The following is a 21,854-nucleotide window of genomic DNA, read 5'->3' as shown; positions in this document are numbered from 1 at the left end:
CTGTGCACATCTAGAACACGGCAATTGAGAACGATCAAAACACACTTGCTATGACTGACTCTCCACACACACACAATCAGGGATGCATGAGTATGTGCCTGATTGCACTCATACAGTCTGTAAGCATACACTGTAGCTTTTGTCGAAAGCAGTCAATGAAAGTGCACTGTTATGTGTCGCATGTACACATATTTCATACACAGACACACACACACACACACACACACACGCACTGTATTGTGTTCCAAAACACGATGTGTATAGTTGTATTGCTTTAGTCTCCATTCAGTGCTTTGATGGTTCTGCTCTGATTTCTCTGTTGTCTCTTTGAAAGCCTTCAGTGAAAACTCAGCTTTAGTGCAGTCAGATAATATGAACCTTTAAATAGCTGAACAGATGCAGGTCACTTTGCACACACGATTTATCATAAACTGTACACAATGGACTTAATGTGTCTCGCAGTTGCTTATAAATGAGCACAGCGTTATATTGTGCCTATTGCACAAACCTTTTTTGGTCAGTGTATAAGATTCGAGTGTACTTGAAGTTCTGTAAGAAGACATAATTACTAAATGTAAGTCCTCTTAAGTGGGCTTTATGCATTTTCACACCTGGGATTATTTAATTTAATTTATTTGATATCAAAGAAAATCTGATTTATTTTGAAGGGAACACACATTTAGGAATTTCAGCACATGCAGAAGTAGTCATCAGCTCAACTTAACGAAACGGTCGACTCAAATGAATCCGTTGAAATGAACACAGAGAAGGAGGGTTTGCATTACTATTCACACTGCTTATCATTTGTTCTGTGTAGTGTCAGCCGAGAAGTCACTCACATTTCTCCTATCATTGTGGGGATTTGAACCATCAGCCTGAAGGTCCCACTGCTGACTCTTTAACCTTTACACAGCCATCAGAGAAAACAGATCTCTCATCTTCAGAGTGTGGACAGCCCTGCTGCTTGTTTGTTCAGTGGATTGACACATGGCTGCAGCTCAACCTTCAGAGGTCCGTCTTTGCTGTCCCTCTACTTCAAAGGGTTGTTTGGTAATCTGATTGCTACCATACATATTTCATGAGCTTGTAAATATTGATGGAATACTAAGTAGTATAAGTTGCAGTGGAGAAGTAAGGGCTCATTTGTCCATCCTCTCCCTCTGGCCTCTTTGATGGTTATTTCAGGGTAAACATGAGCCTCCTCATATGTGCCACTGGTAGCAGTTAACTTTTTCCTCGGCACAGCCTTTCCCCCCCCCCCACGCATGGCAGTAATAATATCAAACCTGTCAAACTGGTTCCCAGTAATAATTGTGATGTAACTTTGGAATCATAAAGTGTGAGTGTTTGCTTTGGGACCTTTGTTTGACTGTATCCTACATAAAACATCAATTTTAAACCTCCCCATTTCTCTGTCTCCTCGACAGCCTTTTCATCCCATGGTAAACCTGGTGTGCAGTGCCGACCTGAGGATGTTCCTGTGTGCCCTGTACGCCCCTGTGTGCACGCAGTATGGCCAGGTGTCCATGCCATGTCGATCCCTCTGCCAGCGAGCCATGGATGAGTGCAACAACCTCATGGAGATATTTGGTTTATCTTGGCCAGATGACATGGAGTGTAGCAGGTGTGTATTTGTATGAAATATTATATCAACCTAGTACTGGAGTGTTATTAAGGGCCATACTGGATTTTTGAAGTGCCAATTCACAGATTTCTAAAAGCCTACAAAGCCCATGTGTTTTTTATTTTTTTTGAGCTGCGATGAAAAAAATAACCTTTTTATCTGGATTGTGCAGATATGTGTGCACTGATATGACCACACAGAAGGACAAGAAATATAAATAGATTTATTCTAGAATACGTAACACTACCACAGAAAATGACCAAATTTACTCTAAGCACTCTTACGTCTAATGTACACTTAAAGAAGATTAGAAATCAACATACTGAAAAATATCTGTCATTGACCCGGGCTCTATGGTGCAGAAGAATCTGTTCCTATAAAGCAAGTAATACCCTTCTGTTTTCAATTTTGAATACTGTTTATTTGCCCAGGACTTAGTTTGAAATTCAGCATTCACCTCAAATCTGCTCTGTTCCTGTTCTTGCTGCTTCTTTCTGAACTCAAGCCACATTCAATTCCACACGAAGCCAAACTGACTGCAACACAAAGTATCTTGTCTCTGTCACCTTAGTTTTCTCTCCTGTACCTCAAACAGTACAGCCTTTCTTGTTTTTATCCTTCCCTCTCTAACTTCTTACACTGTTTTATTTCATCAGCATTGTGACTTCAGTTGCACTTTTTCACATATATGTTTCCGCATTCAGTTGCCTTTTTTCATTCTGTACACTACACAGAAACTTGTGCATTATAATACAACAGCAGTTCATCCATCATCATCCATCATGGAAGTTAAAATCCTCTGTTTGTTTTGAAGTTGTTATTCAGAGAAGCTCATAAAGATTTCCTCATGTTATTTAAGCGAGTAACTCAGCAAAATGGATCGAACACTAATGAACATACGACATTCCTTCCCCTTAAGGTTCCCAGATTGTGACGAGCCCTATCCCCGGCCAGAGGACTTGTTAACCAGCTCTGACACCACTGACCAGTCGTCCATGACTGTCCAGAGAGACTACGGGTTCTGGTGTCCCAGAGAGCTCAAAGTCGACCCAGACCTGGGTTACACATTTATGGGCAAGAGAGACTGCTCTGCCCCCTGCCCCTCCATGTTCTTCAACCGACAGGAGCTGAATTTCATGCGCTACTTCATAGGAGTTGTTTCCATCGTCTGTTTATCTGCCACACTCTTCACCTTCCTGACGTTTCTCATCGATGTTACCAGGTTTGAGTGAATGATTGGTTGTATGGCACCCTCTAAAAACCAACGGTCTGGGACGACTGATTTACATTCTTTCTTGTCTTTTTTCCTCACTTCATTAGGTTTCGTTACCCTGAACGGCCAATAATCTTCTACGCTGTGTGTTACGTCATGGTGTCGCTCATTTTCTTTCTTGGCTTCCTGTTGGAGGACAGGGTGGCTTGTAACGCAGTCAGTCCCACCCAGTTCAGAGCTTCGACCATTACACAGGGATCACACAACAAGGTGAGAGCTTTAGGTTATTCATCCATCCTATCAACAAAATAGCATCATCTCATAGTAATGTTTGTGTCTTCGTCAGAGATTTATCTTTTAAATTCTCTGGATAAAAGCAGTTAACTATTGTCACTGGTCCTGATTAATTTAATATGAACATTTAATTAGTGCATTCTTTTTTTCTTTTGGTGCTATACCTCATAAATGACAAAAAAGGCAAATAAAATTGACAATGACACATCAGACAGACAATAAAAGAAACCTAAAGAGTGTTAATTAAAGTGCATTTGTGAGTATAGATGTAGGTATGAGGGGCACATATGGTGGAGAGTATTTAAAATTAATGTTGAAAAGAAACTGACAGCTTGAATTTTGTGGGTTATGTTAATTATTATTAACACCAGGGTTCAATCAACACATGCACCAAACTCCTGAAAATGTCCCACATTTGCAGGTTGATTTCAACATGTGAATTTTTCAAACTGTCACGCAAACAGGAAATGTTTTTTTTTTTTCATCAAATAAGATCAAATATGTAGGTTCATTGGTGATAATCATTAAACTGCTGGTCCTATGTGCCCCGCCATCTTGGCTCATATCTTGCCTCCCTAGATGAAACCCTCCTGTCTGACATGGAGAACTTTAGGCTGTGAGGTTAACATGTGACAGAGTAACTCAAAACTAAATGGCCTCTCTCTTTTTTCACAGGTGTGCACCTTATTCTTCATGGTGCTGTATTTCTTCACCATGGCCGGCAGTGTGTGGTGGGTTATGCTGACCATCACTTGGTTTCTGGCTGCTGTGCCTAAATGGGGCAGCGAGGCCATCGAGAAGAAAGCCCTCCTCTTCCATGCTGTTGCCTGGGGGCTTCCAGGGGCCCTGACTGTCACCCTGTTGGCCCTGAACAAAATTGAAGGCGATGGGATCAGTGGAGTGTGTTTCATCGGGCTGTATGACATCGACGCCCTGAGGTGGTTTGTTCTGGCACCACTCTGCCTCAACGTTGCAGTGAGTACAGTCAGGAGATAAATGAGTGGGTGGGCGGATGAAAGAGTTGATGATTAGGATGGATGGATCTGCGATGGGTGGGTGGATGAAATGATACAAAAGGCTGATAAATGGATTGGTTGATGGTGGACAGTCTTTTGGCCGGTGTGTGTGTGTCAGTCATCCAGCACTTTGTAGATAATCCTTTATATTAACTTTGTCACTGAGTGTCACTTTTCATTTCTCTCTCTCTCTCTCTCTCTCTCTCTCTCTCTCTCTCTCTCTCTCTCTCTCTCTCTCTCTCTCTCTTCAGGTGGGTGTTTCTCTCCTATTAGTGGGCATTGTGGCTCTTAACCGTGTACGCATGGAGATCCCTCTAGAGAAGGAGAACCAGACCAAACTCGTCAAGTTTATGATCCGAATGGGGGTATTCTCAGTGCTCTACCTAGTCCCCTTGTTGACTGTGATCGGGTGCTACCTGTACGAACACACCTACAGGAGCATCTGGGAGACAACGTGGATGGAGGAGAACTGCAGGCGTTATCACATCCCGTGTCCATATAAGGTAGGAAGAGAGGGATGAGGTGTGTGTGTGAGACAGTGGCCCTATGCTCACAAGATGAAGTGTGTGTTCATGGTTGATAGGGATTTATTTCACTTATGGAGATAATTATTTGGGGGAAAGGTGGCGGGAGACCGTCCAAGACCTAAGATCAGAAAAATCCCCATCAGATTCAGGTTTCAGGTTTGTCAACAGTTAAACGGTTAAAAAAAAACCTGTGGTTGGTCATTTTCTAATTTCCACTTATATTATAAAAGTTAAATATTCCCATTGAGTAGCTCTTCAAAACAATTTTTCTACCGTCTGTCGGGAACAGATGGCCTCTCAAAATCTGTGTGTGATCTCAGCTGGACATTGAAAACAAACACTCTCGACAGGATATTCAGAAGCATTGTATCACAGCTCATGCTGGAGCATTCAGACTCCCCCTGATCTCTTTCTGTGTCTCACTCACACACTGTGTGTTACCACCCTGCCAAAGATAGCTAGTGTGAAGTGTTCAGCTTCCCTCAGTGCCTTTATCTCCTCATTAAGTCACCGGGATGTCTAGTATGTCAATGCGAGAGGAAAGTTTTGCTGTATTTGTGTGAATGGTAAATACATGACGAACACTGAAGGCGCAAAACACACCTACAGAAGAATGGACTCGAGGGTAACTCGTCCTTTTACAAAGCGAGCCTTATTTCGGTTGTTTTGGGCATCATCCTGTTAGTTAGGACAACAAGAGAAGTCTTTGCTGAGTTCAGGAAAAATGTCATTGCAAACATGAAGTGTGTGTGTGTGTGTGTGTGTGTGTGTGTGTGTGTGTGTGTGTGTGTGTGTGTGTGTGTGTGTGTGTGTGTGTGTGTGTGTGTGTGTGTGTGTGTGTGTGTGTGTGTGTGTGTGTGTGTGTGTGTGTGTGTGTGTGTGTGTGTGTGTGTGTGTGTGTGTGTGTGTGTGTGTGTGTGTGTGTGTGTGTGAGAGACAAAGTTGGCTGTTTCTTATGTGTGGTCGAGTGAGTATGCATTTGTGGAGGAGGGAGCTAAGAGCAGTATGCATCATTAGCTCAGCTAATGCAGCTCTCTACAAAGCTCCCAGCTCTGTGTCTTTCTCTCTCTCTGCTGGTTCTCACACACTTGCTCAGTCATGCTCGGCTGCGTGTAGTGTTCTGTCCTGTTTTTCATACAGTCAAATACATAATATTAACAAAATCCATGTTCATAGACACAAACGCACTCCTACGTCCACTCTATCGCCGTTTCATGAAAGGGTCAACTAATTTGTGACTGACAGACTGCATGGGAGGGATTGGAGGCAGGTGCAAGTGCTTATGTTTCCTGTTAGTGTATGTCAGCCTATAGATGTGTGTGGAGAGAACTCATGAGGAGAAACCCCCTTTACAACCTGTTGTAGCTCTGGAATTTCATTATTACAAGGTGTTATTTGATCTTGACCCTGGGGGGGGTTGTGTGTGGGGTACAATTGCCATATTTTAGGATATTTGAAGGTTCTGTAGGCATTGTTCAAGTAACTTACGTTTTGGTGTGTGCGTCTGTGTGCATGTCTGTGCATGTGTGTGTGTTTGTGGGGCTTTTTGTTCGACTAAAGGCCTAAATTTGAGATGTTTAATCCCAGCCTGTGCCAGACGGAGATTCTTAGGGCCCCTCCTTCTTTCCAAAGCAAGGTGTCACAGGAGATAATGTTAGTGTTACATTTGAATTGGGTGAATCGCATCTTTATCAGAATATAATCTTAATTTTACCACAACTGTTTGGTGATTTTGGCATTCATTCTTTAAGCACCATTCCAGTATTTTAACACTTAATCATGTGCACCCTGAAGCCGCTTAAAGCTTTCAAAGGATAGTTACAAAAAGACGGGGCCTTTCATTGTGTATCTCTATAATACTGTTTCTACACTAATCTGAAACAGGCTGTTTGCTAATTCACGCCACATTTCACATGTACAGAACACAAGTATCTGAATCTACTCTCTGTTGATGTTTAAACACATAATCAGCGAGTTTAGAATATTTTGAGGATTGTTGTAAAAGCAATGTATGTAAAACAAATAGACTTCCTCTAAATGAAAAACCCTCCAAGCCTCTTCAGCTGCTATAAAGCATGCCCTCTGGTGGAGGTTATTTATCCTGCATCACAGATGAGGACAAGCTGAGGAGAAAGCAGTTGCGGGAACTGAAGTTCAGCTGCTGGGGCAGCTGTTTTTTTTGCAGATTGCTTCCCCTCTTCCATCATTTTAACTGCCTGACTCAACTAAAACCACTTGTCAGCTCGGGATCCTTTGCTTTAATTTAATGCAAAACTAGTTTAAGTGGCATGCTAAGTATTTCCTCATTCTTTACTGTCTTAACATTGCAGGAATAAATGTCCTGTACTTTTAAACTGCAATGTTGTTCTGATATTGAACATAAACTGTTTCTCATAGCCATGGTATAAATATTGTACATTTCCATTCTCTTCAGGTGGAGCAGACTAACCGGCCGAACATGGTTTTGTTCTTGATAAAATATCTGATGATGTTGGTAGTTGGGATCCCCTCCGTGTTCTGGGTGGGCAGCAAGAAGACCTGCTTTGAATGGGCTAGCTTCCTGCATGGACGCAGACGCAAAGAGTAAGAAAGAGGGATTATTTTTTCATCAATCTCTCCCTTGTAAAAAAAAAGGGAGCATTAAACCTCTGTCTTCTAATCCTCAGTGACAACATAGTAACCTTGTCCGCCTCCTGCCCTCCCCTCTTCTCTTCCCCTCTGTGTTCTTCATACCATGAATGTCTCCCTACCTCCATTCCCCTCCTTGTTCATCTGTCTCTAATTAATGTTTTTCTAACCCTTACCCTCTTTTTGATTTTCTAATACATTTTTATCTAATTTTCTTCTGCACTCCTGCTTTGCTGCTGTAACACTGTACATTTCTCATATTGTGAGATGAATAAAGGATTATCTTATCTGATCTTAATGCAGCAGTGGGGTGAATGAATCTCGTCAGGTGCTGCAGGAGCAGCCAGACTTCGCCCAGTCTCTGCTGCGTGAGCCAAACACCCCAATAATAAGGAAGTCTCGTGGAACATCCACTCAGGTAGGATTGCAAACAGCAATGATAGAAGAGAACCTAAACAAACACAGAATAGACGTGAGCAGTAGTTATAGAAACCTGACTGGAGGAGATCCTGTAGAGCATCAAAGCAATGTTATCACGCCGTCTTGTTGAAAACTTGACTTGGGTTTTGAACAGACTGTTAAAGGCCATCTCATGTCTTAGTGTTTGTTACATCCATCTGACCTCTGATCCTTCTGTAGGGCACATCTACCCACGCCTCTTCAACCCACTTAGCCGTCCTGGACGATTTGGATGAACCCATCAGAACTCACCATGGCCACACTGCTTCCACCAAGAGTAAGGCCGGCAGCGTCCACAGCAAGGCCAGCTACCACGGTAGCTTACGGCGCACACGTGACGACAGGTAGAGCAAGAAATCCGTTTCTGTTTGTCGAACGGTGTGAATTACAAAAAGTGGCGTCTGTTTTCTTTTGTCCTTCCTGTGTGCCTAATGTCTATTCCTCTCTCTCAGGAGTGATACTCTGGTTCACAGAGGTACTCAGGAGCGCAGTTACCATGGCAGCATGCCACGTCTGGACCACCCACTCTCCAGCCACAGCAGCCTTCATCAGTTAGGTAGCCACTCGAGGCACGGCAGCCAGCGAGACGTATCTGAGCCCCCACAGACCCTCATCACCCACGGAACAACTGCAAGTGAGAGCCCAGTGGGAGAGCATGAAGGCACCAGCGCCTGAGAGGACTCTCAATCTCTACAGTAAACTGACATAAGGATGCAAAGATTTCCCCTCAGCAGACACACGCACATCTGTTTAGTTGTGAATGTTTTCCTCTATCCAGATGTAGAATACCAGTGATTTCTGCAGAGGGCATTTTTAGGTAAACGTTCCTTGGGGATCATTTGTTAGCACTGTGGCTAAAGGCTAACACAGCTCCGTCAGCATTGTAGATTGGACTTTGACGAATGCAGTTCAGATTGTTTACCTAGTTTTTGTTTATTTGTTTACCTTAAGTCCTGAGTGCTTGACTCAAACCAGCTGACGAAAGGCATCTTCAGGGATCATCTGCGTAGTGCCCAGGTAAACCAGAGCTAGCACTGGATGCGAGACAATGGGACGTGGACAGGAGAAGTCTCCATGCTGTAAAAAGATCATCATCTCAACTGTTTCCTTCAGGCGTAGCTTGTTTGATTCATTCGATTCTGGATTTGTAGGTCTCATGGTGGAACTATTTCCAGGATGTGTCACCACCTTGCAGGGCCTGTATGAATGCATATTATTCAATAAGTGAACACTGCCGAGTATTGCTTTATAACAATCTTACATCTTCTGCTCTGTTGGACATATGTGGAAATGTTCTGCCTCAGTTTTGACTGAAATATTCAATCTTTCTTCTGTATTGGCGCTCTTAATGAAATCTTTTTTGTCTTTGTGTGGCTTCAGCGCTCCACAAATATGAACTTAATGTGAAATCGTGGACCTCTCTGTGATTTAGTGAAATATTTTTATACTGTGAAAATTGTCTGCTTACTGCTGAAAGCTTCATGTTGTGAGTATTTTTCAACTAGAGGAGGGGACACATTTTGGGTTTAAAACTCCATTTGTCTTCTCCCGTGGTGAGCTGATGAAGAGAAAGATAAAATGTGTGTCGTCTCGAATGTAAAAGGGGGTTGTCAGAGATGGAGATATAATAAAGACATGGTTAGGATAATTGAGCTGGGATAATATTTGTGTTTGAACCTTCAGTGGACACACACTCATCTTAGCTCGGCCTCCCTGAACTGTTTGAGCACTGACTATAGAGGCATTCGCTTGGAAAAGGCAGCTTTAGAAACCCTCAAGACTCCGCCAATCAATCTGTCATATTTTAAAAAAGTTGAAAAGAACTGATGGTGTTCTGTGTTGTTCTAAACTGACAGTGAAAACGGACAATTGTAAATTTATAACCTGAGTATTGTTACACATTCAGGTACAGCATTCAGTCCACATGGCTGCTTATACTGCAAACATCAATGGTACTTCTATGCTAATGTCTTTTACAGACAGAAATGGCGTCTTTGACAAAACTGTTTTTATTTTGTAATTTTCACCTCTGTACTTGATATTATCCTTAACTGCTTCTGTACAGGCTCTGTGCTCATGTGTGTTTGTTCAGTTAAGACGTGGAGCTCAGATTTAACAAACTGGTGCAGATATTGACAGTGAAACTCTTGAAACAATAATGTGTACTAATTGTGCACTGCTTCATTTTTATTGGACATGTCACACTTACCTTAATGTTAGAGAGTGTGTATTGTAGTTTTTTATAGTTTGTCCCTTAAGACCCAAATTAACCTACCTCACCTTACCCTGGGCCTTCTGTAAACACACATTCTCAGATATCTGCAGCTTGTGTTCTGTCCGTCCCACAGTTTTCTTTAGGTTCTTCAGTCCACCTCGTCAGATCACACGGACCCATTTTGTATCATCTTGTCTCTAAATTTTCTCTGCTGTACATAGGCTCTCTCTCCCCTCTGATGACTAAGCTGCCTCACATTTGCCTTCTGCTTCTCCTCCTGTGAACGAGCCCACGCTGATCTTTTTTTGGACCTACAGCAACTGTCTGTACTCTGTTAAACTTGTGATTGCTTAAAAACGTTAACTGTTGTGCTTTTACCTCTGAACTGGACACCTCAGAGAGAGAGAGAGGTCGACTGCCACTGAACTTGACACACTGGAAATCTGTCCTCTTTAGCTCTTAAATATCACGGTTACATTTTCATACTGTGGAGGGAAAAGATGAGACTGTTGGTGATGTTTCTAAAGCATAATAATAATATGAATACTGAAACTTGAGTTGTATTGTATGCCTTTTAATTTATTTGCCGTTGGGACTGTAAAGATTTCTTTTACATGCAGTCTAATAAACTTTTTATAAACTTCAGTCCTTGTGTAATTTATTTTATATAACATTCATGTATTCATCTGAATTAATCTTACTTGTCACTGTGGCTGTGTATGTTCAGTGTGTTTTACACAGAGATTAATGTCTTATAACAACCAATGACACGTGACGTCTTGATCACTGTGCATCACAAGTGATTGGTCTTAGCCTACCCTGCGTCAAAGAAAACAGGCGAATGAGGAGTTTGCTTTGAAAGTTCTACTTTGAATGGTGAGTGATTTGTTGATCAGAGCTTCAATATAATGTTTAAAAAAGCTGGGTGCTGTAAGTTGTTTCCTGAAGCTGTAATACACAAAAGGTAGTATCTCAAGATATCTAAGTGTTACATGTTATTGTCTTTACACCTACTCTGATTTAATAGTTTAACCTGAATCTCACTTAAATTACAAAACATGCTTTTAATGTACCTCTGCAGCTTTTCATGCATATTGAAAATATTTTTGGGGCGCTGCTGATTGAGAGCTTTGTTTGTACGCCTCATGTACAGAGGCTGTACGGCCCAGATTTGAATCTGACCAGTGGTTGCTTTCCAGCATGTCATTCACCACTCCCTCTTTCTCCAAAATGTCAGACTCTATCCACTGATCCATCTTTTCAATAATAGGAAAGAACCCCAAAATAAATCTCAAAAAAGAAAGACATTATTAAAGGATTGAAACATTTTCATTCAAAGCCAGTATGAGCAGGTTATTGATGTGGCAGAGTTTTCTTGGATAAATTAAAATAAGCTAAAAAGCTAATTAATTAAGCTGGTATCTACAAACTACACACTTCAAACTAGAAATCTCTGTAATGTCTTAAAGTATGAGCAGGGATTTTTTTTCTTCCTCATACTTCTATAAACTGTCACTCAGTCACGACCAGATTCCTGATCGTTCTCGTTTCCGGCGGACGATTGCAGCCACATCCTGTTTGAGAGTGGAAACGCTCTGCTCCAGTTGTTCAGAGAAGTTCCTCAGCAGCCGACCGTGCTCGTCCACAAACAACCTGAGCCCCAGAAGGTCAGACTCTTCCTACATGTACACACACACAATTAGTCATCATCATTGTGAAAACGTCCTAACAGTTAACAGAGTTACATGTACTACAGCAACTATGCACACACTGAGGAATACCAGAGCCCAATTTGAAAGATACAAATATTATGCTGACCACCAAAAACTTAAAAAACTCGCCAACACTTTAGACTGAGAGGAAGTTTTAGTTGCATATTCCATGTTCTAAAATTAAATAGCTATTGACTCTTTTACCGATATTCAACCAAAAGAATATTTATCACTACAAACAGCATGTCCATCACTATAGCTCTGATTCTGATTGGTCCCTAATCCTATACTGTTTTTTTCTGTTTTAGATGGCTTTGCTGCGATTGAATTAACCTGAAACAACTGAGAGTGACATTTTATAAATATATTATTTGTCCCTGAAATGGCATTGAAATAATGATTTGACCGGTAATAAGCATTTCGACAACCCAAAGCCAATCTTTAAATTGTAAAATCTAAACTAATGTATGTGGTGAGTTCTTTTCATGTTATTGGTTAAACTTCCTGCCTCTGTGTACTGTGTCCATTAGCTCACTGTTAATTTGATCAAAAAGGCTTATTGCTGTAATTCTCACTAAGACTACTCTGCAGGCAGATGTGGATACGCACACTGGGTCTGTGTCTGCGCAGGCGCTGCAGCTGACCCCTCACTGACGTCATGTTGTGATAGAAAACTTTCAGAGCTCGAGCAAACTCTGCATCACAGCTGGGACGCACCGAGCGACCACGCACATTATCCCCACCTGACACACACACAGGGAGGAAGACAGGTACAGTTATTGATGAATGAAATATTGTTTTGTATGTACCAGCTGGTGAGTCGAAATCACTCTGAATACAAGTAAACTGAAGATGAAATGTATAAACATATTGATCTGTCAGGCATATGGGGGTGTTTTATGTGTGTTTCAGTTACCATTTCTGGCTGTGTTGAGTTGTTCTCTCAGACTTTCATTTTCTTTTCTTAGTGAAGCGTTGACACCCTTCAGTTCCTCCATGTCCTGCTGCAGAGCTCTCACTGAACAGCTCAGCTCTCCTGAGTCTTTAGGCTTCAACACACACGCCCGTTTAAATGAGCAGATCGTTTTGTCTAATAAAATCTACGCAAATATATATAGATGATATAGACATCATTCCAGGAAAAATAAAATAAAAATTCTTAATTCATGGAATACAATCTGCACATCGGACTCACTACTGTATCCGCCATGCCTCCCTCCTCGATGATGAAGATGCCCTCTGCAGTCATCCTCACTCCCTCCAGAGCTGATATCAACTCAGTACAACCCTCTGAAAGAATAATCAACAACAATCAGCAGCTTTTATGAGAATGAAATGTTTCTTACAAAGGTGAAAGAAAAGGTGAGTTAAAATCCAACTCTCACTCATCTCTACAATCTTAGAGGCATAAATACAAGCTAATATCTGTTCATCTGAGGCTTTTACAGTTAAATCCAGGCTTCTTCACAGACAAGACAAAATCTACTGTATCACAACCAACTATACAGTCCAACTTCTTCTTTGTGTTATATTGATATTAATGAGCGATTTCAGAGACTCCTCGTCTCCTCCTCACCTTGAAGGCCCCAGAGCTCCAGCACTACGGCACTGCTCTGCAGGTAGTCCAGCAGACGTTGGGAGGTGTGGAGAGAGGAGAAGTGGACTCTGTGGTCCAGCAGAGGGTTGACGTTGTGCCACACAGCTGGAGTATAGAGAGACTGGCTACAGTCAAATAACCTGAACCTGAGAAAAGTAATCTGTGTCATTTGCTTGGACACTCCTGAAAAAGAGATTTTTTTATTACAATGAGTTTAAATAAAAGTTAAATAAAATAAAAAATGTAGGCTTTATCTGTGTCCTCACTGCACTTTGAACACTCTCCAGAGCTTCTCAGACCCCAGTATGCCTTACCCAATCTGGACCCCCCTATTACGGGTCTCTCTGATCCAGCGAAGGCCACAGCATTGATCCAGGACCAGCTGGAAGTCAAGTCGTCGACCAAGCAACTCAGACGGATCGATTAGAATGTCATCCTCGCCTAGAGGACTAAAGACAAAGTGGATTTATTCCGTTATCAAACTGTGTGTGTGTGTGTGTGTGTGTGTGTGTGTGCACCCATGTCCTACAGTCCTGTGGAGGTGCAGGGAACCAGCTGTGCTTGTAGAATAGCCTCCTCTGTACCTTCTGAGCCCAGCACCTGCACACAGAGCATCGACCTTAATTGTGTTTACTTTGAGTCTCTTCACAGGATGAGGTCAGCCATAGACGCGTGTCTTTGTCTAAATTGCAATCAGTCTGTGTTAGCACCTCGAGCTGCTCCTCCAGAGGGATGCGAAAGGCCAAAGACTGAAGCCAGAGGTGAGCCGTCCCCAAGAGCAGAGGCTCCACAGGATCCCAGAAGGGGTCTTTATCTCTGGGCATGGCAGCAGTGGACAGCCTCTCTACCCTCTGACCGGAGGATACAGAGATGATGAGAAAAAACAGAGTTATGCTCCTCAATGTAATCGTTCCATCGATGAAGCTCGCTGGAGCTCACTGTGCAGACATAACACAGGTATATTTTACATGTAGTAAGTCTGACTGCCATTACGTAGGAACGCTAAATCAATACAAGGATTACAGACATATTTGCACATTCTAAATGCAACCTGTCAAGCTTTGTCTTTTTTCTGTCAGGAAAATTGATATTGATACGTTTGTAGTTATTTGTACTTGAGTCTTTGAATTACATTGCCTCCGCTCTCAGTCTGATGCTGCCGGTAAACTTCCTCCATCAGGAACTTGCGGTTCACAAACTTAGCCTTGGACCATATCCACACCTGGGGAGAGAGTTCAAGAACAGCATGGAAAAACAAAAATTCAACACCACAACTCAAACCTGAAATTGAAAGTTCATGAATTGTGAAACTATTGCATGTAAGAGAAAATAGACAATGATACAAAGAATATAGACCAACCTGTTTTCCTACCATCGCGGTGACTCTGACCACAATCTCTTTCTCCAGATCATGGCCTTTTGAGTCAGATAGGGCCAAATTTTTTATCTCCAACCCAAACTCCACCCCCTAAATGCAGGGTATATACCATAATGAACATGTGTTAATAAATACATTTATTAGTAAATGTATATGATTCATGTCATTGATTAGACACAGGACTACCTACAGTGATCACAAATTCACCACAAAAACACTGCATTTCCATAAGTTTTTATTGAAACGTTAAACAGACAGAATAAAAGAATATCTGAATTTGTGTTTGTGCATCACCTTGTTTAGCTCCTGACTCATCTGATTGGCCTCTGCCACCATGGGCATCAGTTTGATGTAGTCATAGAAGACGGCCAGCAGATTGGGGTCAGCCTGAATGGACCCGGCACTCGAATCACCTGAACTCACATACAGAAATAACTTCTAACAAGTCCTTCCAGGAATAACCTTCATCCCCATCCACCTGTCGATCATCCTACTCACCCAGGTGGATGCCCTCTGCAGCGGCCAGCTCTGACTGGAAGTAGTCGTAGTCATAGCGACTCCAGTCATCCCCGCCCCTCTCAGAGGGATAGCCAATAAACAGGTAGGTGCAGTTGGAACCGAGGATGAGACGGTCCTGCGGAAGCAGAAAAAAAGTGTTGTATGTGTGCTGTAAGAAATTTTTCATAACATGGTAATGTTTGTGTATGTGCTGAGGCGCACCAGATGTTGAAGTTCAGTTGTCTGGGTAACCACATAGCCATTTATGATGACTTTTGACCCTGCCAGCGGGGTGAGTGTTACCAGCCTCTGTTCGTTCCTGAACACAGCGTGACGCTCCTGGATGCTGACACACAAAAAACAAATATGCAGCATGTTGCAGCATGCACCAGTTTGAATGCTGCTTAATGCTCAAAAACAGCCCATTGAGGATAACATTAAGGTCATTTTTAAGTCATCATTTTTTTAAGAAGTAACCTCGCAATGGCTGTGTAATAATCTACTGATTGATGTGGCGAAAACTCACCCTAAACCCTTGATAGAGATTGATGTTGTGGAAGAGTCACATAGGCCGATGTCCCACTCACCTAGAATATAAACTACAATTAGTTAAAGTGGTAATTAGCAGGGTAACTGCAATAAGAAGCTCATCTACCTACTTATGGACTTACCCTCCTGAATAAACAGCTTGACAACCCCTGACAGCTGAGCGTCCTCATTTATGTTGAGGATATAGGGATACATTTGCATCATCCTTCTCTCCTGACAAGGGGAAGATTGACAGATAAACGGTATGATTGAAGACAATACATAAATTGAAAATATCCACATGTGCAAGGATGCATTTATGCAATTAAATTGTACCATTTTGTTTTATTGAAGCTCATCTAAAACACAAAGTACTAACTAGAATAAGGGTAGCAACCTGTAAACATATGTAGCCATGCCACAAACATGCCCGTCTTTATTGTCTATTTGAATTTAAAATGGACCATAATTTACTAACAGATCTGGCTGCATTGAAAAAGACATAAGGAGGACATATTATCCCCCTTTTCTACTTTTTCAAACAGTATCCTGTGATCTGAAAGAAACATCTGTGCTGTTCTTCGGTCAAAATATATCATGAGTCGAGCACCGGAGGAGGTTTGTAACCCTGTATAACCCAGCTCTGTCAGAACGCTCTGTCTTGGTGTGTGTGTGTCTCTTTAAATAGAATGAAACCCCCCAGACATGCCTCCTTCGCTAGTAGTAATGAAAGTGCCATAAAGGTTTGCTTTAGGTTGGGGGTGGAGATACCAGAGGAGGGGTGTTGTTTTTTTTTTTTCACCAAAATCCCACCGTGACATCACTGGGAGAGCAAATTTGAAACTGAACATATTTCTTTGTGTTGTAAGACTGATAAACGAAGGACTGAATGGGCTTATTTCACATTTTTGTGGGTTGGTAGACACTCAAATTACCCAAATATACTGTATGTTCAAAAACACTTTAAAAGAAAGATGTTCGAAATATTTCCCCTTTAAAACTATCAACTGAGACCATAAATGTAATACGAAAATGTTTATGAGGGTCATTCATGTTCAAGGAAGAACCGTTATTTCATATTCTGCTTCCATACATATAGGTATAATCTGAATTTTGCAACCTGTGGAGCAGCCACCAGCTGGCCAATGAAAGAATCTGAGTTTGAGCCACTTCTGACAATCTGTGATCTGAAACTGTTTCGATAAGCATGTGTGGGTTTGTGTGTGTGGGTGTTTGTGTGCGTACAACTGTGTACCTGTGTAATGTTAGCATACTGTTGCTCCCAGTCCTTTAGCGCCTCCTGTAGATGTTGTTCCCACAGAGTCTGAATGGCTTTGATCTGGAGTTCATTGTGAGTCAGCAGCTGACGGAGTTCCTCTGGACAAACACATTTTCAGTTCATGCGGTTGAATAAGTCCATGAGGGATGGGTGACGTCACCAAAATAAATTATTCAAACACACATTCATACACTAACCCCCCCCCCCCCCCCCCCAAACAAACAAGCAAACAAACAAACACACATACATGTTGACCTCACTGGACCTCATCTGCTGAATTCTGGGAATTCTGTTATTCTCTTGACCTGAGGACTCTTACTGGTCTCATCGTTGGCTCTACGTCCCTCCTGACCCAGCCGGCTCAGGCGCTGCAGCAGCCGAGCATTCTCTGCCTTTAGCTCTTTAACCAGACGCTCTGTGGGGCTCTCGTTCACCACAGCTCGGTTCTGGATACGTTTTGCCCTGAAGTGGGTTGGGAATAAGTTACAGAACAAGATATGCGTTGCAGAGAAGGGGAAATTACTTACCGGCCATGTAGACAGAAGAGACAGAGGAGTAGGATTTTTATGACATTATTTTTTGATAACCAGCTGAAATCAGTTTTTACTGCATGATCAATTTGTTGTACCTCTCAGCATAACGTAGGGTAGAGAGGGACTCCTCATAGCAGATGTCAGCAGGACTCAGCGTTGCGATCTTTAATTAAATTAGAAAAAAAAATCACTGAACAGTGTTTACAAGACCACTTTGACAGCAGACAACTCATTGATGAAAAAATGCAACACTCCTGCATGTCAGCACTACTGTCTGTTACCATGACAGTGCGACTGTTTCCTCCCAGTGCAGACTGCAGCAGCTTGGTGAGGACTGAGTCTCTGTACGGTATGTGGATCACCTTCCTGCCCACGGCCACATCAGCCAGGGCACTGGAGGAGGAGACAGTACGTGGTCAAGTTAACAAAGCAAACTCAATAAAACAAAAAGAAGAAATTCAGGCTCACCTGATGACGTTTCCAAGTGTGGTGAGGCTCAGGTTGATGGCTGTGCCCTCTTTAAGTCTATCAGCCTCTGACCCTGATGACCTCTGACGCTCACTTCCGGCCAGGTCCACCAGGTTAATGTTGGACTGCTTTGTGATGCTCTCTTTGGAAAAGATCTGACAAAAAGTCACACTTAAATCAATTATAAATGGTGCAAAAGATATAACTCTTGTATATGGATTATAGTAAAATAGTGTTACTTAGAACTACAGGTATAGTAAGACAGACAAATGTAATCTTGTGAAACATGTTTGCAGTGTTGTTGGACTTCAGTTAGCATAGCTTACCTGTTTGAGTTGGAGGATAATGAGCATGTGTGATCGACTGCTGTTTGCATTCATGTGAGTGGCAGCGGTGGTCCGGGTTCTTGTCCCCTGCTCCATCAGCTGCTCCACCTACATTTAAAAAACACATTTAAAGTGACTACTGAAGTATAGCTTTCATCACTTTTAGTTCTTGTTTCTGAACATACTGGCTCCTGTAGTTCTCTGATGTTTCCTTCTCTGAGGTGTCGTGGTAATATGATATAGTTTGTCCCTGGTCCTTTCCAGGACAGATGTATACCTTTGAGATCTGGAGGTCAAAGTCTGTCTGTGCCAAAGCAATATATCAGGTCTCTGTCTCCTGTTAGGTCACAGCTGTCTTCATAATATTTTACCGGCTCTGTCTCGCAAGGAATCAAAGTCTTAAAGACAAAAAGGATGAACTTCAATCTACATTCTTCACTAAACAAACGTCTCCACCCTGATATGCACTCGTCTGGCCTGAGGACATGGGATGTGACTTATGGTGGTTAAGGATAATATAGATCCTCGTTTGTAATTCAATATTTAGCTCTGTAAGATTCTCCATAACCCCAAAAAAACAAAGTTGATCATGCATTTGCTTGATGAGACCAGGTGTGCTACAGTAACTCCTCAAGCCACAGTTAAACCAAACTGCTTGATAGTAAGAAATTCCATTGTTTTGTTTTTTCTTTATTTAAAACTCTGGTTTTTTGTTTTGTCATATTATGACTTTCTCTTTCATACCATGTGTTTTATAACTTTGCTGTATTTGATGTAAAGTTAACACTTTTATTATTTTAGAAATTAAGTCATTATTAGAAGAATAAGATTAATAACTGAGTACTACACATGTATAGGGGAGCATCAGAAAAGAGATCAACCACATTGACATATTGTTAAAGTTCATCATTACTGCTTTAAGTCAAATGAAACAAACACACTCAATCCTGAAGAGACTTCTGAAGGTTCAGCAGACTTAGCTTTTATAGTTGAATACTGACAAACATTATCTATACAATCATCTCCTACCTGTGGTGCACTATCACATGGGACTGTTCGCAGACCCTCCACGTAGAAACCTCTCTGCTGCTCCTCTCTGACTCTGAGTCCCCCCGGGCTACGAGACCCCCGAGACAGCAGGTCCACTACCTGGACAGAGAGAGGGAAGAAACGATGAGAAGCTGGTTATCTTCCAAAGAAATAACCTTTTCATGACATAGAAAAGGAGAGATGCAAATGATTTCTGTTACCTGCTCATTATAGATTTCCAACATACTGAAAAAGACCTGTGTAGACACAAAATAAATTAAACTTTAAGACTGGTTTAAAAACATACAACAGTATGTGCAGGTTAATGAAGGTCTCTTTTTACCTGACACTGTCGTGAGTCCTGGTTCTCTCTGATGGCCTGAAACAGTCGCTCACACAGTTTAGGCACTAGGCCTTTGTTCGGCCCGTAGCCCATCATGGAGTAACTCTTCCCTGAACCGGTCTGCCCGTAGGCTAGCAGAGTGGCATTGTATCCCTGCAAACAACAGATTTACACTGAACAGCTGTTTGAGCTAAGAAACACATCTAAACATAGTTGTTTCAGACGAGGCTTTGTGATATAACAATGAAACTTCAGTTCATATTATGACGATTTTTACCTGCAGTGCATTCTCCAGGATTCCCTCTCCTAAGTCCTGAAACACACTGTCCTGTAGGTAGAAGATATTCTGTGAGCTGCAAATCCATAACTGAGTGCTGACTTGGTCAAGCTCTCCCCCACTTAAAAATCTAGATCTCTGCTGTCTGATAATTATAATTTCTTATAGGGCCTAGATTGTTTTACTCTGGCGCTGCACATTCTGCTGATTGTAAACCTGTTCTAGCAGCAGACATCAGACCTGACCTGGTCTGCATATCGTCCTCCGGGCTCTTCGGGCACACAGAGGCCGCTGAGGTCACGAGTGAAGCCACTGTGGGACCAGTAAGCGTAGTCGAAACAAAAAGAGCGGCGGCTCTGAGGGTCCCGCGGGTCCTCAATGGTGATGGAGCTGGACACCATGGAAATAATACAGCTGCTGCCTGCATCTCTCTCCCTCTTCAGGGAGGAAGACAATGACAAGAGGCAAAACAAGACTGTGGTAAATGCTCAGATTTAAAATATATCCCAAGGAGAATGGGAGAACTGCAATAAAAGACTTTTTCTGAATGAACATTTGCTACCACTACTTGTTGATTTAACCAAGAGGAGGTCAAGTGTCAACTCTTAGTCAATGACCTGCCCTTATTAAGTCATTCAGAATAATTATTTGCTTGGTGTTTCATCATTGATTATTAGGAGCCAATTTGATAGTGAGATGCAAAAACTAAAAATGAGTGTGTACCTTAAATGTACACAAATGTGAACATTATATAATACAAACACTGAGACTATGTCGAATAACTCTTTCCTTGTTTTACTACTGAACAGGTTGGGTCCACCACTCTTTGTTTAGTTACTGTATGTCAGTGAATTGGAAACCAAATAATACATTACATAGATATACAAATACATTACAATAACAATATACAAATACACATCAGAAAACAGTAACAATAAGATATGGCAGTTTTAAAGGTGAAGCTGTACATTTTCTACACACTGACCTTGTTGAAGGGTCGAACCCTGACGGCCACTTTGACGCAGTCCTTGCTGTGCATGTCTTTAGCCCTCATGGTGCAGCAGGCAACAGATCTCTGCTCAGGATGCAAGCTCACTGAGTGATCAACACACACACACACACACACACACACACGCACACACACACACAGGACTGTGTTCAGTTACACACTGACATGATCAGGTTCAGACACTCTGCAGTCCATCTGTGAGGAATGCTACAAACAAGGTGATGGAAAAAAAAAGGGTTAAGCAACTTGTCTAAATCCAATTTAGACATTATACACTAAAAAAGTATTATTGTTTGAAATTAAAGTAAATTGAAATTTAACTAAAAGAATAACTACTGAGCAGATATTTGATCAGATCTCCTATCATATAATTTCATGTAAGAAGTGAAGATTGTAATGCTTATAACTGGTTTTTCCAACCAGCCTGATGTTGGAAGGGGAGCACTAAAGATAAGGTCAGTTTCACTTTCACCTTGTCAGCCACCATAAATTATAAAAGAGTCACGAGAAAAGAAAGGGAGTCAAATTATTATGGAACAGCTACGCTTTTAGAATCCTCTCATCTCGTCCTGGAATCAAACTCCCTCCTGAAAAGTTGACTTTTAAACGGAAAGCTCGTCTGATATTTGAGACAGGAAGAGATCAGAAGTAAATATTCACAAAGAAAGGAGTTAAGTTTCCATCGAAAGAAACAATTTTTGTTGAAAGAAATGTAAGAACAAAAGACTTAACTGTTCAAAAAGTTGTGTTCTTGACAGTCTCTGAATATTTCAGTAAGCTTCCCGAAGTTTCAATGAGACAGTTTTAGTAAGTTTGTGACATGTTTCCAAATAAAAGCTTCAGAAATAATTCGCTCAGTAACTCCATCCACCCACCGAGTGACCAAAGGAACATTTATAGC

At 41.7% G+C, this 21,854-nt stretch overlaps 2 protein-coding genes across 3 annotated transcripts in view; one reads left to right on the top strand and one right to left on the bottom strand.

Annotated features, from left to right (window-relative positions):
* Positions 1-10,621, top strand: part of LOC306821068 (frizzled-3-like) — a 29,490-nt gene extending 18,869 nt beyond the window's left edge. The window contains exons 3-11 of the mRNA XM_079339247.1: positions 1,428-1,624; positions 2,544-2,846; positions 2,945-3,107; positions 3,807-4,106; positions 4,399-4,650; positions 7,109-7,257; positions 7,606-7,720; positions 7,942-8,105; positions 8,214-10,621. Of these exons, the coding sequence (XP_079195373.1) occupies positions 1,428-1,624; positions 2,544-2,846; positions 2,945-3,107; positions 3,807-4,106; positions 4,399-4,650; positions 7,109-7,257; positions 7,606-7,720; positions 7,942-8,105; positions 8,214-8,436 (1,866 nt within the window). The 3' untranslated portion in view covers positions 8,437-10,621. The remainder of the gene's footprint in view (positions 1-1,427; positions 1,625-2,543; positions 2,847-2,944; positions 3,108-3,806; positions 4,107-4,398; positions 4,651-7,108; positions 7,258-7,605; positions 7,721-7,941; positions 8,106-8,213) is intronic.
* A 132-nt stretch (positions 10,622-10,753) lies between these two features.
* On the bottom strand, positions 10,754-20,998 carry kif28 (kinesin family member 28; the record flags this gene model as incomplete). Of its 2 annotated transcripts, XM_079339608.1 has the most annotated exons (28): positions 10,754-11,232; positions 11,477-11,655; positions 12,298-12,431; positions 12,605-12,737; positions 12,884-12,978; positions 13,265-13,431; positions 13,600-13,734; positions 13,815-13,885; positions 13,996-14,136; positions 14,418-14,507; positions 14,646-14,753; positions 14,958-15,076; positions 15,162-15,297; positions 15,384-15,507; positions 15,688-15,748; positions 15,833-15,923; positions 16,945-17,066; positions 17,288-17,430; positions 17,597-17,664; positions 17,783-17,894; positions 17,970-18,124; positions 18,296-18,403; positions 19,325-19,444; positions 19,546-19,581; positions 19,668-19,820; positions 19,945-19,995; positions 20,190-20,381; positions 20,930-20,998. In XM_079339608.1, the coding sequence occupies 27 exons, from the start codon at positions 20,996-20,998 to the stop codon at positions 11,497-11,499; spliced, it is 3,093 nt and encodes a 1,030-aa protein (XP_079195734.1). In that variant the 3' UTR covers positions 10,754-11,232; positions 11,477-11,496. The 2 variants fall into 2 exon arrangements, with proteins under 2 accessions (XP_079195734.1, XP_079195733.1); XM_079339607.1 differs by having other exon boundaries at positions 10,754-11,655.
* Positions 20,999-21,854: the final 856 nt, after the last annotated feature.

This window comes from Symphodus melops, assembly GCF_947650265.1.
Source record: "Symphodus melops genome assembly, chromosome: 3".
Taxonomy (NCBI): domain Eukaryota; kingdom Metazoa; phylum Chordata; class Actinopteri; order Labriformes; family Labridae; genus Symphodus; species Symphodus melops.
The sequence above is the reverse complement of the archived record's forward strand: the minus strand, read 5'-3'. Positions and strand labels throughout refer to the sequence as shown.